At 42.2% G+C, this 14,930-nt stretch overlaps 1 protein-coding gene across 1 annotated transcript; it reads left to right on the top strand.

The window, feature by feature from the left end:
* The first annotated feature begins 2,617 nt into the window (after positions 1 to 2,617).
* On the top strand, positions 2,618 to 14,605 carry LOC114710703 (nephrocan). Its single transcript, XM_028894959.2, has 3 exons — positions 2,618 to 2,893; positions 10,564 to 11,465; positions 13,908 to 14,605. The coding sequence occupies exons 1-3, from the start codon at positions 2,705 to 2,707 to the stop codon at positions 14,353 to 14,355; spliced, it is 1,539 nt and encodes a 512-aa protein (XP_028750792.1). The 5' UTR covers positions 2,618 to 2,704; the 3' UTR covers positions 14,356 to 14,605.
* Positions 14,606 to 14,930: the final 325 nt, after the last annotated feature.

Consider the following 14,930-nt stretch of genomic DNA (forward strand, 5'->3'; position numbering starts at 1 on the left):
TGGCTCAGCCTGAGGTGGCAGACTGATCTGAAGATCCTTAAGTGGCAGCTGAGCCTATCCACTGAAAACTGGAGTGCCAAGGCAGCTGCTGGGAACTGGTCTGTAACTCTCCCTGCTCAGGCCACTGAATGAGTTGGAACAATCACAGATCGGTTGCAGGCTGTTCTGCAAACACTTAAGCAAAATGGAAAGAAGGCAAATGGAAAATAAAGTTTCTGAAAAACAAAACAATACTTTCAATGGAGAGGAAGAGTAAAGATAAGTCAGGAAGGAACCTGGTTTGAGAAGCTGAACCAAAACCTAATCAAGCCCAGTTCCATTAATTCCTTGAGACTGTTATTTTCTGTGCTGAGAGATTAAATGGAGGTTCTGGTTCTGGGATGCATATTGAATAGAGCTGTTGGGTAAATCATTGTATTTACATAGTATTCCTTTTCTTTTGGAGCTGAGGATCGAACCCCGGGCCTTGTGCTCGATAGGCAAGCGCTCTACCACTGAGCTAAATCCCCAACCCCAAAACAGGAATAGGCTTCATCTGTATCATTGAAGCTCCTCGGGTAATTCATATTGATAGATGATTTTTTTTTTTTTTTTTAAAGACAGGGTTTCTCTGTGTAGCTTTAACTGTCCTAGAATTTACTCTGTAGACCAGGCTGGCCTTGAACTCAGAGAGATCCACCTGCCTCTGCCTCCCGAGTGCTGGGATTAAAGGTGTGTGCCACCACTGCCCAGCCTACATAGTATTCCTGTATTGGCATTTTCTTCCTGCAGTAAACCTGATACAAATATCACAAGTGCTCTGGGTTCTCTGATGTGAAGAGCATGGCTTATCCTTGGTCTTAGGGACTCAAGTTCCAGAACTAGAAACCTCAACCATATGTGACTACCCTTCAGTCAGCATGTGGAAGCTCCAGATGTCAGTAGAAGGAAGCTAAGCTGCAGGGCAGTTCCGGTGGTTATTCCCCCCCCCCCTTTTTTGACAGGTTCTTCTTGTGTAGAACAGATTGCCTGGAACTCACAATTCTCCTTCCTCAGTCTCCTGAGTGTTGGGTTTACGGTGCTCCACCATGCCAAATCTATGGCTACTTCTAGCACAATGAGTGAAAGGAGCCCTCAGCCTCCACATTAGATCCTATAAAACATGAAAGTAACATACAGACTCACACATGTCTAGTGAGGATTCTCTTGTCTGTTCAAAGCCTAAGCATAGCAAAGGGCTAGAAAACAATTTTTTTTTTTTAACTTTGAGACAGGACTGAAACTGACTTTCTCCCCTTCTTGCTATCTTTCTTTCTTAAAATTTTTATTACATTTTGGGTGTGTGTGTGTGTGTGTGTGTGTGTGTGTGTGTGTGTATGTGGTAACAGGCATGCAGAGGTCAGAGGACAGCCTGTGAAAGTCAGTTCTCACCTTCAGGGATTGACCTCCGCTCATCAGGGTTGTAGGCAAGTGCCTTTACCCACAGAGCTATCTCGACTGCCCTTCTTTATTTTCTTCCAGTTTTTAAAAGCAGCTATGTACTTTGATATTGGAAAATTTTAAAAACTTAAAAAGTAACTATTATTAGACAAAAGCAATAAAATAGATAAAGGCAGAACATTGATGAAAAGGAATTTTTTTTTTAAAATCACTCTTTGTCTCTGATAAAATTAAAAAAAACAACAAAATCCAGGAGCAAATAGGAAAAACCATCTGAAAGACACATAGTACTGGTACCCTGGATATCAAATCAATTGGTTATTAGGTCAGGGAAGCTGCTTTCAAATTGCAATCGTATCACAGAGCTGAGGGTGTGCTGGGGCTTTTCTACATGAAAGGGTTGCTGTGGAACTCTCCGCTGAGGCTGAGCAGCGTGGTGAAGTTCAGTTTTCTGTTAAACACTTCCAAAGGCCTCAGCAGGGATGTGCCATGTGGGACAAAAAGCCACAGCAGAGAATCACCCTGGATACACAACGCTGTCCATCCACACCCGGACAAGATTTCACAATCAGCAAATCCCTCTGAAGAAAAGAAAGGCCTTTTGTGCCATCATTACAAGAAGATAAAGGCAATAGACCTATTTAGTGTTTTGTTTTTAATAGAGTTAATATTTTCAAGTGAGAAAGCTGCTTCCCCGAACATTGTATTGGGGCGAATTAAGAGATAGATAAAGCAAGCTCTTTATCTGCGGCTCTAAATATTTCTCATTGCAAGCCATTGTTTCATCTAGCCATAAAACGACACCCAAACAGTAACAAGTAGAGAAACGGCCTGTTTCCCCTTAATAATTAATGTGAGAAGAAAACACCTGCTTGCTGAGGTCCTGCAAAAATGGTTTTAATACAGGGTCACAGAAAATGCAAAGGTTTTATGGCCCACTATAAACTAGCTCTTTGTCTTTTCCCACTAATTCCTTCGTGTCACATTTAACAAAACGAGGAAACTACAGATAATAGGAGTGTTTGCAGATTAGACTTGCAAGCCATAAATAACATGGGGTTTTGTTCACCTAGAGATATTAAGGCAGCTTATCAATGTTTACGCCCTTCCTCTTTGTAATGATTGCCAACCCAGGCAAATGAAGTAAATGGGGTTCCCCCCCACCTCCGTCTTCTCACACTGACAGAGTACACATTCATAAGATTCTGTTATCAGAGGCCATGGTATAAAGAGTAAGGTGTCACCTAAACAGTTGCTTGCTACCCGCAAACTTCTGCGTTGGAAGATGCGTCTGCTTTGCGCCTTCCTTCTTTGGCTCTCTCTGAGCAATGGCCTGGGCGCTAACTGTCCAGGGCGATGCAGCTGTGATGCCCCGCAGTTTGTACAGTGCTACAGACTCCTGGAAGTACCTCCAGGCATTCCTCCCACCACAAGGAGACTCTACATTAGCCACAGCAGAATCCAGCACCTTCAGGTAACCGCGTCCATCTCCCCTGAAATGGCTACAGTTTTGTTCTTGGAGCAGGGAGGGTGTGGGTTGAGTGTGGGGATTTTAAAATTTGAATCATCCTAACAAAAAGGGCTAATTCTCAAGTTAAGCTGTTCTACTACGGCTCTGTGCTTCTGGGTATTTCTTTTTAGGGAACTCGTGACATACACCCTGCCCTGAAAGTCAGAATTTTATTTCAGTTTTTATCTAATAATTGAAAAGCCATGCTTTTACAAGGCACACATGAAGAATGGACTCTTTCTGACAGAGTACATTCATTGCCTAGCAAGGAGAACAAATCCTTTCCAAGGAAAGGGTTTCATTTATGCCACAGGTAGCAGAACAGAGCATCACAAAACTATCAAGATGAACTGGCCAGATTCAGTCCTACAAACCCATATCCGGTTGGGTTCTTGGTCTTTTTGAGAACCTAGGTGGAGATATGAGGCTTAATTTTGTCAAGTTACTTGCAGTTCTCATGATGGGGCTTGAATTCTGACTTCAATTTTCTTGCTTCTGTATCCAGAGGACACTGGAAATGGTACTATAGATTTGTCCGACTTTTTTAAGTTAAAAGAAGTTGATTTTTGATCTTTGGTGTTTTGGAAGGCATCAGGAGACAAAGGCTCTCTCTGGTTAGATGCCTGACCATCTTAGACAAGCTACTAGCAAATCTCCGTGCCTCGTTTTTATTCTCGATGAAGTGTGACAAGTCCTCTAGATGGTAAAGTCTATGGCTGTCTGATTTTTCCCTTCAGCATTCGCTGCTACTGGCTCAGAGGTCCAAACCCCCACAATAATGGTTTTCCGAGAACTATCAGGTGAAGCTGCTCCCCTCCAAATAGAGGTGCCTCTGCACTTTCATTTGGTTGAGAACTTTTCCAGGCTCTACAAGTCCCGCTCTCCGCATCCCCCTTCTACCCTAATAGTACCCAACACCAGAGAGCAAATCCGGCCTTGCCTGCTGGGTCTTAGCGATTACACAAGACAGCTGGGTAAATGTGAGACACTTAAATATTTGTTCTGCGACCTCAGCGGCCAGCAGAGTCTGGTAATGATTCTGCCACTCTGTTGTCAATTGATGACGCATCAAATTCTGTTATTGACCGAGCCAATCTGTCACCTGTTTAGGCTAATTGAACATGGTCGTTTCTACGACTTTATCTCTCTCAGTGGTCTCTTGGAAGGGCAGGTCACATCAGAAAGACTGATGAAAGACAGATTGTTCTGTCGAGGAAACAAAGAGCTTCAAGTCACAGTCTTTCACTTGTGCCCAGGGAGAGCCATTCATATGCTACGGTGAATACAAGGTATATTCTGTTTATTTAGTTTGGACCTAACGGAACTAGGTGCCCATATGTAAAGAAAGCTACTTTGAGTCAAGCCTCAGATTATTAGTAACACAAATTTTGTCTGACTTAATTATAAACACGAATATAAGCCGCATTTAATGGGTTCACTATTTGTTCATGCAGTTTAACTGTGTTTGGGATTGTGAACGCATGCTTGAGATTAAGAATAAAAGACGAAAACTTCTGCTTCTGCCCTTAGGATAAGAGGAATTTTACTTATTGGATTTACCTGTGAAGACCCCCACTTTCCTGAGGTTCATGCTTTTGGCCTGTAATCGTGTTCCTTTTCCTTCTGCCCACTTTACACTCCATGTCTGGTCTCATCCTAGCTCCTTGTTTTCCCCGCCGCCCTAAGTCCTGCATCTTCTTGGGTGCTTTAGCCTCTATGTGATGCCTAGTCTAATGTCCCAGTCTCATGCCTCCTTGGTCTCAAAACGTATCTTTCTTCAATTCCACCTTACCTCAGCCATCTTAGTTCTATCACTTGGTTCTGTGGAAATCATGTCTCATACTTCCCTTTGCCACTGTGACCATCATCTCCACTCAGAAAACCCTGACTTCTCCACTCAGTTGCCTCTCTTCTACCTTTATGGAGACGTGGAGCCCTAAATTTACCCATGTTCTCCCAGATTCTCGGTTTAGTGTCTATCTCCTTCCTTTCACTGCTTACTTCTCTCTGCATCCCACTTTTAATTATCTAAACACCCTTCCAGCAGGGCCTCAACCTAAAAGGAGGGTGCTAATTCTCCATTATTTCCTCTATACACAGACAAGTAGGTGCTGCTGGAGATGATCACACAACCAGATGGTTTGGAGTCACAACAAATACAAGGTCTCCAACCAGATGAATGTCTTGTTCATTCCTTTTCTTCTTTAATTTTTTTTTTAAATTTTATGTACATTGGTGTTTTGTCTGCATGCATGTCTGTGTGAGGGTGTCATATCCCCTGTAATTACAGACAGTTGTGAGCAGCCATGTGGGTGCTGGGAATTGAACCTGGGTCCCCTGGAAGAGCAGCCAGTGCTCTTAACCTCTGAGCCATCTCTCCAGCTGCTGCCCCCCCACCCCCACTTTTTCTTCTTTCTGTTCAGGTTTGCCCTTCGCTCCCTCGAAATCTTCTACAACTCCAGTACAGTTTTGGGTGCCCTTGTCAATGCTGTTGCCTCAATCTCAACAGATGGCTGGTGGTCCATTCTGCTGACAGATCATGACAAAATTCCATCTTCCTTCATTCCTGCTCAGTGTGTGCTAACACTACCTCCTTCTCACCTCTCCCTAGACCTTGCTCTGGCATTTTCCACCCCCACATCAGCAGTAGCCATTTCCTGCCTAGCCCTTTGTTCTAAGCCACACACTTACTCCTCTTATTACAACAGTGAAGTCCTCATACTATTGTTCCTCTTCTCCTGACCACCTCCCTTGATTTTCCAGACTCTGTGCCTATCTCAACTTCCTCACCTCACCTCTTCTTTATTCTTTTTTTTTTCTTCCGACACAGGATTTTTTTTGTGTAGCATTGGCTGTCCTGGAACTCGCTCTATAGATCAAGCTGACCTCGAACTCACAGAGAACTGCCTGCCTCTGCCTCTCAAGTGCTAGGATTAAAGGAAGAGCCACCACTGCCTGGCAAAGTTTCTTCCTTCTTCTTTCTTTTTTTTTTTTTTTTTTTTTTTTTTTTTTTTTTTTTTTTTTTTTTTTTTGTGTTTTCCTTCTTTCTCCTTGTATGAATTGGTTCTCTCCTTCTACCATGTGGGTCCTGGGGATTGAACTCAGGTCATTGGGCTTGGCAGCAGATGCCTTAATGCACTGAGCCATCTCTCAGACCCCCTCTTCTTTAATTCACTGCTGTCTTACTCCTTCCTATTCCACGTAATTAAAATTCTAAATCCTGGCTGCATACTTCCATTTTCCAGAAATTTACAGCCTCTTGCCCTTTGTGAAACCGTATATACACGCCTCTCTATTTTGTCTTTTTTGTTCAGTTTTCTCTATACTCCCCTCACTGCTTTTGGAGTTTCTCAACAAGTCCTAATGACTAAACAATGTCCTTATACGACCTCAGAGTGTCTCAGTGATCATGGCTCCTCTACCTGAATCTCTAATACAGAACTCCCCGCATCATTCAGATTTATTCAGGGGAAATTGGGGTTCTTTACTTAGATATGAATGAGGATCTCAAAATAACATGCCTCAAACTGAATTTAGTCTTTCTCCCTATACTTAGAGTCTTCTGTGACTGGCTTCTTTTGCTAAATGGAATATCCTCAAGGTTCATCGAAAGTAGCCTATGTCAGGATTTCCCTCCTTTAAAGGCTGTCTGGACTTATATATATGATATATATATATCATATATATACATATATGATAGGTTATTATCCACTGTAGTCATCAGACGTGGTATTGTTTCTTCATTTTGTCTATTGTGAGGAATGGTGCTATGAATACTTGTGTTTCAGTACAGAAGTTTTGTTATGGATCTATGTTGTTCCTTTTTTTTTTTGGTATCTACATAGGAATTTTTTTTTCATGAAATGGGGACTCTTCCAGCATGTTAAATAGCTGTCGGACTGTCTTCCACAGTGGATCCATGATTTTGTATTCCTGTAGCACATTCGACACTTCCACATCCTCCCCGACCATCGTGGCTCTCTCTCTTTGTGACTGTAGCCATCTCAGTGGGTTCAGTTCAGATCTGTGTGTCCCCCAGTGGCTAGCGGCACTGAACATTTTTTTTTTCATTTGCTTGTTGGTCATTTATATATTGTTTTTTTTTGGGGGGGGAGTATAAATGCAAATTCCTTGCTTATTTTTTAATTGGGCTATTTGGATTTTAATTATCAAGTTGTAAGCGTTCTTCAGGTATTGTAAGCACAAGTCTCTTATTATAGATTTTACTTGCAATTTTTGTCTCCCAGCCTGTGGGCTGATTGTCGTTTTTTTTTTGTTGTTGTTGTTGGTGGTGGTGTTTTGTTTGTTTGTTTTTTTGGTAGCATTCTTTCAATACACAGATGTGTTTAGCTTTGAGTGGGTCTGGTTTCTCCTTTGTGTGTCTGTGTTTCATTTGTACTTCCAGCCTCATATCTAAGACGCTTCACCTCAGCCAAGGTCATGCATATTTATGCCTATAATTTCCTCTGAGAATTTATAGTTTTAGCTCTCACATTTAGGTCCACAGTCTCCATCCAGTTACCTTTTGCATGTGGTGTGAGAAAGGAGTCATCCTTACTCCTTAGTATTCTCCATCTTTTCCTGTTGCTACTCAGTCAGTAACTCATAGTTCCTTCCAAGCCACCATGAAGTACTTGATTGTACTGAATGAAAGACATGAAAAGCATGTGACCAAAGTCCCACATAAACACTGCCAGGGCACCAAGTTCACTCCTGTGTGGGGAGGCGCAGACTCAGTTCAGTTCTTTGTGTCCATGTCTGTAACAGAACTAAATCAGCCCACTGGTGTCAGTTCAAAGTTACACAAGCCCAAGCCATACATTCTCTTCTATGGAAGAGGTCAAATGTGAGTGTAGTTTGGGAGTCAATTAAAATGATTCAAACATACATTATTATTATTATTATTATTATTATTATTATTATTATTATGTGTGTGTGTGTGTGTGTGTGTGTGTGTGTGTGTGTGTAAGAGAAGTTATATCAATTTCCAACTGGGTCTCTTAACAGTGGGGCTACAGATTATTTTTATTGTCTTTCCACATTTCCCCAGATCTTTAAGATAATTTATAGAGAACAAATGTTCCTTTCATAATCAGAAACGAATGAAGGTTTCTTTAGAAACTCCTTGCTGGTTGCTTCATACAGGCCAGAAGCCATCTCACTGTGGGATTGGCAGTGTTGTCCTATATTGGGCCTGTAAAGAGTCCAAGGAGAACGTGTGTGGCACCCTGACAGTTGGACCACAGCCTGCCCCGGACTGAAACCAGAAACAAAGCCTCTCCCCGGAAACCCGATGGGGCAAACCTGCTCCACGCGGCATCACTGGCTTTGTCTTATTAAGAAACCTGAGTGAGCCGCCGGCCATGCCAAGGGTAGGGGTAGGGCCAACGCGTCTCTCTCCACTTGCGTCAGCACATCCCTGCTGAGGTCATGGGAAGGGGGAAATCCGTTCTGGCAAACTCATCTCCCCGTTGTCAGCTCGGCAAACCCACCCGCAATGTTCAGAGTCAGTGGGTGACTTCCACAGTCAGTCTGACCAGGGGACTACGTTCTCTGCCTAAATATGTCACAGCCAAAAGGGTCATAAAAATAGACACTTGAATAAGAAGCCAGTTCTGGTGACTCTTCCACCCTGCTGTCAGCATATGCGTGGGCAGGCAATTTCAATCTTCCTTTCTTTTTATTTTTTCGAGACAGGGTTTCTCTGTGTTGTTTTGGTGCCTGTCCTGGATCTCGCTCTGTAGACCAGGCTGGCCTCGAACTCACAGAAATCCGCCTGCCTCTGCCTCCCAAGTGCTGGGATTAAAGGCATGTGTCACCACCACTGCCTGGCAAATGGTACATTTTTGTTTTTGTTTTTTGTTGTTGTTTTTTTTTTCAGTCCGGCAATTTCTTAAACCTTGGCAGTCCTCTTTGAAGAGTCAATAATCACACTTAGTAAAAATTAAACAGTAAAATTTTTAGAAAGTGGTGGCTATGTTAGTTAACAGCCGTCAAAACTAATCCATGCTGACTCTGCTAAAAATAATAAGAAAATAATTCCATGCTTGATAAAAGGAAAAAGCTAGCTACTAGATCCAGTTAGGATGTGGCAGCATCTCTTTATTATCTAGGCTGCTATCTGTGCTTCATAAGTAGAAGTGAAAGCAAATTGAAACTTGGCAACATGCCTTGTCTAGTCCCAAAATGAATCACCGATTCGGATCCATGCCGATGACTCTTACAGTGTCATTACGGTTTGTGGTCATTGAGGATAAGTAGAAGTTTTAGCAACACCAGATTCTTTTTTTGGGATCTAACAGGTCAAGAAATGAATGTCTATGTCTATTTCTGACTTTATATAAAAGATAAGCACCTAGCAAAGGTTATTTCAGAATGCAGCATGTAAATGGAACAGGCTAGTTACTTTTTGGGGGAGGGGAACTGAAATTCACCATTGAAATGGGAGACCCGGACAAGATAACTTATAAAACACTAGTTTTTCTAAAACTGTGTGGAATTGTGTCCAGATCCGGAGTTCCTTTTGAAATGTCATGATCATAGGCCAAATCCAATAAAAAATGGTGTGGCTGAGGAAGGGTGGGCTTTGGAGTCCATAGACCTTGCTGAATTTCTCACTTACCACTTCCTAGTTTTCTCATCTCGATACTAATATTGGCAATAGCAAACTTGAAATGCTGTTGGGAGGCTGTGGGAAATATTTAAGCAAGTGCATGACAGTCATAAACACTGAGCGAGTGCAAGAAAACACTTCCTGTGAAGATTAGGACAAATTAATGGAGCTGATGGATCCTTGAGAAAGTCCTGAACAGCAATATATACCTCAGTGTATATAATGTGTACTGTGGGGACACGTGTATACCTTTGTCTCTTTGGGAATCTTTTTCCATTAGTGAAGTACAAATTGGGGACAGAAAATAGTTAGACTTGTTTTCCAAATTAAACATAACTGAAAATGTTTTGAGTAATATTCCAATGACAGAAGAATCGGTGGCATTCAAGTTTTTGTTTTCCATATTTTTCCTCTTGTAATCTTGGTTTTTAGGATAAGAAACATTTGGCAGTTTGGTGAGCCATTTGTAGATTGTTCAACTTCTGATTGTTGTAATGCAACAAGAGAACACTCTAGGGCACGAAGCATTGTGCAATTTTTAAGCACTGCTGCCTTGAAAAGAATTTCCTGGGTCAGAAAAAAAAATGTAGTAAGAGTTGCCCAATATCATATATGTGCCAGTAGTGTGTGAAAGTGTGTTTTTAATGTTGTACACTGATGGGAGCTATATTAGTCAGGTTTCTCAAGACCTCAGTCGGGAGGCAGATGTGGAGGGGAATCCAGGAAGAGTTGAAGGTGGGTAGGGATGGTAATGATCTAAATACATTATAAACGTGTATGAAATTACCAAAGAACTTAAAAGACTATCTAGACCTGATTTTAAATTATTATTCTAAAAGATAATGAAGAAAACTCAAAGAGAAGTCTGAAATATCATTAGTGTTGTAACGATAATGTGTGCATTTTTTGACAGAATCTTAATTTATGTCTCCGTTTTCTTGTCCTCTCCTTTCTCTCTGTCATCACCACTGTTACTGCTGCTGCTGCTGCTGTTGCTGCTGCTGCTGCTGCTGCTTTGTAGCGCTCTAACTTCACCGGACTGTTGGCTCTGGAAGATTTTATCCTGCTGGCCAGTGGAACAGAGTCCGTAGAAAACGACACCTTCAAAACCCTGAGTGCTTTACGGACCCTGGAACTTTGGAAAAATAAATTGAGACGAGTCCCGGGTGCTCTCCCAGCCAGCCTTGAGGTGTTAAAATTAAACGATAACTCGATATGTGCTCTACACGGATCAGATTTTGAAGGACTGAAGAAATTAAAAGTCCTTGAACTTAAAAACAACTTGATCTCCTCCCTGTCTCCCAGCATGCTCCCCTCCCTCACCAGTTTGGAAAGGCTGATGGTGGATGGTAACAACATAGAGTCTATAGCTGGACCACTGAGCCTTCCACAGCTCAAGTACATGAGCATGGAGAACAACAAACTCCATCTTATACCAGGGAACGTCTTCACTTCTCTGCAGAATTTGCAGTTCCTCAGTTTCAGTGGTAACTTTCTGACAAAGATTCCTATAAATCTACCCAAATCCTTGCTATCTTTAAAGATGGAGAGAAACCAGCTCAAAGCCATTAGGTTTCGAGATGTGAGACACTTGGAGAACCTGTCCCATCTTTACCTGTCAGAGAACTTCCTGTCTTCCATTGACGGGGCGCAGCTACTTACCAACTTAACTACTCTTGAGGTCTCCCAAAACCGGCTTCAAATGTTGCCGCCCAGGCTCCCGGCAAGGTTACAGAAGCTTGACTGTAGCAGTAACTTCATTCCGAAAGTGACGGCACCAGAATTCCAGGACCTCCGAGACCTGAAACACCTGTTTCTAGACAACAACGTCGTCAGCTGGTTCGAGGCTGGAGCCCTTCAGAGGTGTTCCCAGCTGTCCAACCTGGCCCTGGAGCAGAATCTGCTATTGTCCATACCTCTGAGGTGAGTAGTGAATGCTGTCATTTACTGCAGATTCCTGCAGGCACTGGAACACATAGCTGTCCACCTGAGTCATCAGTCAGAAAACAGAACTAGGACTTTGGGACTGAAGTTCCAACAGTGGTCGAGAATCCCCAGCATGCAAACCGAATCCATAGGGAATTAATTTTGCTGATGGAACAGCACACACAGGTGCTATCGAAACTGACAAACATAATATGAATACACTGTGAAAAGTGTGTCTTGATTTCTACATGTACTGTGTGCATAACTGGCTGACCGGCCATGGGTAGCCACTGGCCAGGACACCAGAAAACATGGATGGGGAATATTTGGTAAGATAGTTTTAGCATCAAAGTAGCACTCATGTGGGAAAAAAATTAAGATCTATAATTACTTATTAGGAAGCTCATATTCTTCTCAGCGCTATGACCCACGGGCTTAAGCAGGCTCTGCGTATCCGAGTCTGTAGGAGAGGATGAATCTCTCAGCGTTGGTCTTCCTTTCTGTTTTCGGCTATGCATCTGCTTTCTTCTTTCTCTTCTCCTTCTGGCCCCTCCTTCCCCTTCCTTTCTTCCTCCCCAACCTTTTCCCTCTCTTTAACTCTTCCTTCCCCTCCTTCTATTTTCTTCTTTCTCTTCCTGTCTCCTCACCACTCACATTCAGTTTCCCTTTCCAAATATTCTTCCCTCCATACACAATTCACTTCAACTCTTTCCTTAACTACTCACCCATGCCCTTAACTGCTCAGCTATCCCTTAACTACTCACCCATCCCCTTAACTACTCAGCCCTCCCCTTAACTACTCACCCATCCCCTTAACTGCTCAGCCCTCCCCTTAACTACTCACCCATGCCCTTAACTGCTCAGCCATCCCCTTAACTACTCAGCCATCCCCTTAACGACTCAGTTATCCCCATAACTACTCATAATCTAGTCATACATTTACATCTGTGTGCATGCATTTGTGTAGAGCACAAATCAAGGCTCATGTGTGGAGGGTAGAGGACAGCTTGCCAGAGTTGATTCTCTCCTTCTGTAATGTGAGTCCTGGGCATCGAATTCAAGTTGTCATGCTTGGCAGCGGGCACCTTCACACCTAAGTCATCTCGCTGCCCCCCCCCCCCATTTACTTTTAAGACATAGCATGTTGTTTATTATCTCTATTTAAAAAATTTAAAAACCTTTCAACACTTCATAAAAAAAGGCCTTCTCGTCCTGTCCACTCTCTTTATCAAGTTTCTTAGAATTAATAAAACAGTTTCTGGCTTCCATGGCACCCACCAGGAAAGGAAGAATTATCTTTAATATGTACGGATTTTTTTTCTTCCGAGCTGGAAAGGAACTTTTTATTATGTAATGTGATACCTGTACCCAGTATAAAATCATCAAAAAGTGCTCCCCCCCCCCCCCCCCCCCCCGCCAAGAGACATTACCACTTAAAGTAGACAGAAGACGATTTGAGCAGCGAGCTTCTACTTCCTCTTTCCTGTCCTCTTTCCTTGTTGCTTTCCAGTTGTCTCGTCTCTGCTGTAAGATGCCTCCTGCATTAGGGACATTACCATGTGTGATGGAGTTGCAGAGGCATCCCCTTCTTTTGTCTTTTGACTTTGAACACGGCTTTTGCAATACAATTTTTTTTTTTTTTTTTTTTTTTTTTTTGTTTTTCGAGACAGGTTTCTCTGTGTAGCTTTGCGCCTTTCTGGAATCATTGATTATCCAGTTGTTTAATAGCATCTAGATTTTTGAGCCATAGAAGTTTTTTTTTTTTTTTTTTTTTTTTTTTTTTTAAATCTAGATTTTTGAGCACAGGTTTTTTTTTGTTTTTTGGTGCTTTCTGAATCTCACTCTGTAGACCAGGCTGGTCTCGAACTCACAGAGATCTGCCTGGCTCTGCTCCTAAGTGCTGGGATTAAAGGTGTGTGCACCACTGCCCAGTAGAAGTTTTTTAAATTAAAAAAATTTAAATTTTTACTAATTTAAAAACAATTAGTATTTTAAATTTTTGATAATATTTTGTAATCACATAATAGCTCATTATTTTATAATTTCTAAAATATTGGACATTAGGGTTTTATTGCTTCTTGCTGTTATAACTCAACATGCTACAAACACTTGCAAATAAATCTTTACTCATTTTCCATATTATTTCCTGGCTGGAGTCATGACATTATTTAAACTTGTTACATTTCATTACATGGTTTCTGAAATGGAACCAACTGATGATTTCCTCAACAGCTTTTAGTATATTTTTTGGAGAAGAACGTTTTACATTTTAAAAACAAATCATTTTATAGTTTCATACATCAAATCATACAGCTTGTTTCCTGCCTTGAGAAGAGATGGAGCTGTATAGAGAGGCGGCCGCTGCCTGTTGTCTTGGAGGTTCTGAATGATGGTTGATGGTAGTAGCATCCTCTCTCATGCTGTTTCTTAACTTTGCAGGCTCCCTAAGACCCTGGCCAGGCTGGACCTCAAGGGCAATGCCATCCAGGACATGGCCGAGAGGGAGCTCAGGGACCTCAAACTGCTTCAGGTTCTCAACCTGAGGAACAACAAGATCTCTGCGTTGGACCTCAAGGCGCTGGAGGGGTTGCCCCGACTCAGGCACCTGTACCTGGATGGAAACCCCTGGAACTGCACATGTAGCCTCCTACGAGCCAGGGAAGTCCTGAAGGCCAAGGGCACGGATGTGAAAGGAGGCCAGTGTGCGGCCCCAGCTGAGCGACAAGGGGAGAGCTGGATGTCTTCCAAGAAGATCGTAAGACAGTGCGAGCATCACATACGCCAGAACGAGAAAAGCAAAGAGACCAAGAAGAAATCAAAACTGGAAGACTCTTCCAGCCTCAGACTCAGCGTGGATGACGACGATGATGATTATGAGATAGATTAGAGATGAGCTTTGTTTTTCAGTTTAGAAAATGATTTTTAATATTCACTCTCTTAAGCAGAAATATGCTGTCATTTAGATATGCAAGCCTCCTTTGTAAGTGGTGTTTGTATTTTTGAAGGTGAAATAAGGGTTAAGATTAGTTAAAATGTGGGAGGAAAGAAACAATAGATGTGATTCCCATTTTGAAACAGTTTGTATCTTAGTCTGCAACCTAGGCAAATAATGTCAAATAAAATGAACATTTAATCAACTTCCCATAAATAGAGTATTTCATGTTACCAAATAATTGTTGACATTTTTATACAAAGCTGCTGTTAATGGCCTACACTACAAACTTCTACTATAAGCAACAAGAACAGGATGACCAGGTATGAAAGAACTTACTAGAACAACTCACAGTAATTCACAGAATCAATGGAAAAGCTGGAGTCTGGCGAGAACAGTGGGTTACCTTCCTCTCAGGAGAATGAAATACCTAGGAGATGGATAATCATCAGGGAAGGCTCGCAGTTTCTGAGGCATCAGTGCACGTTGTGTGATACCAGCGTGTAGCAGAGGCCTTGGTCACTCACCTC

This window comes from Peromyscus leucopus, chromosome 8a, assembly GCF_004664715.2.
Source record: "Peromyscus leucopus breed LL Stock chromosome 8a, UCI_PerLeu_2.1, whole genome shotgun sequence".
Taxonomy (NCBI): domain Eukaryota; kingdom Metazoa; phylum Chordata; class Mammalia; order Rodentia; family Cricetidae; genus Peromyscus; species Peromyscus leucopus.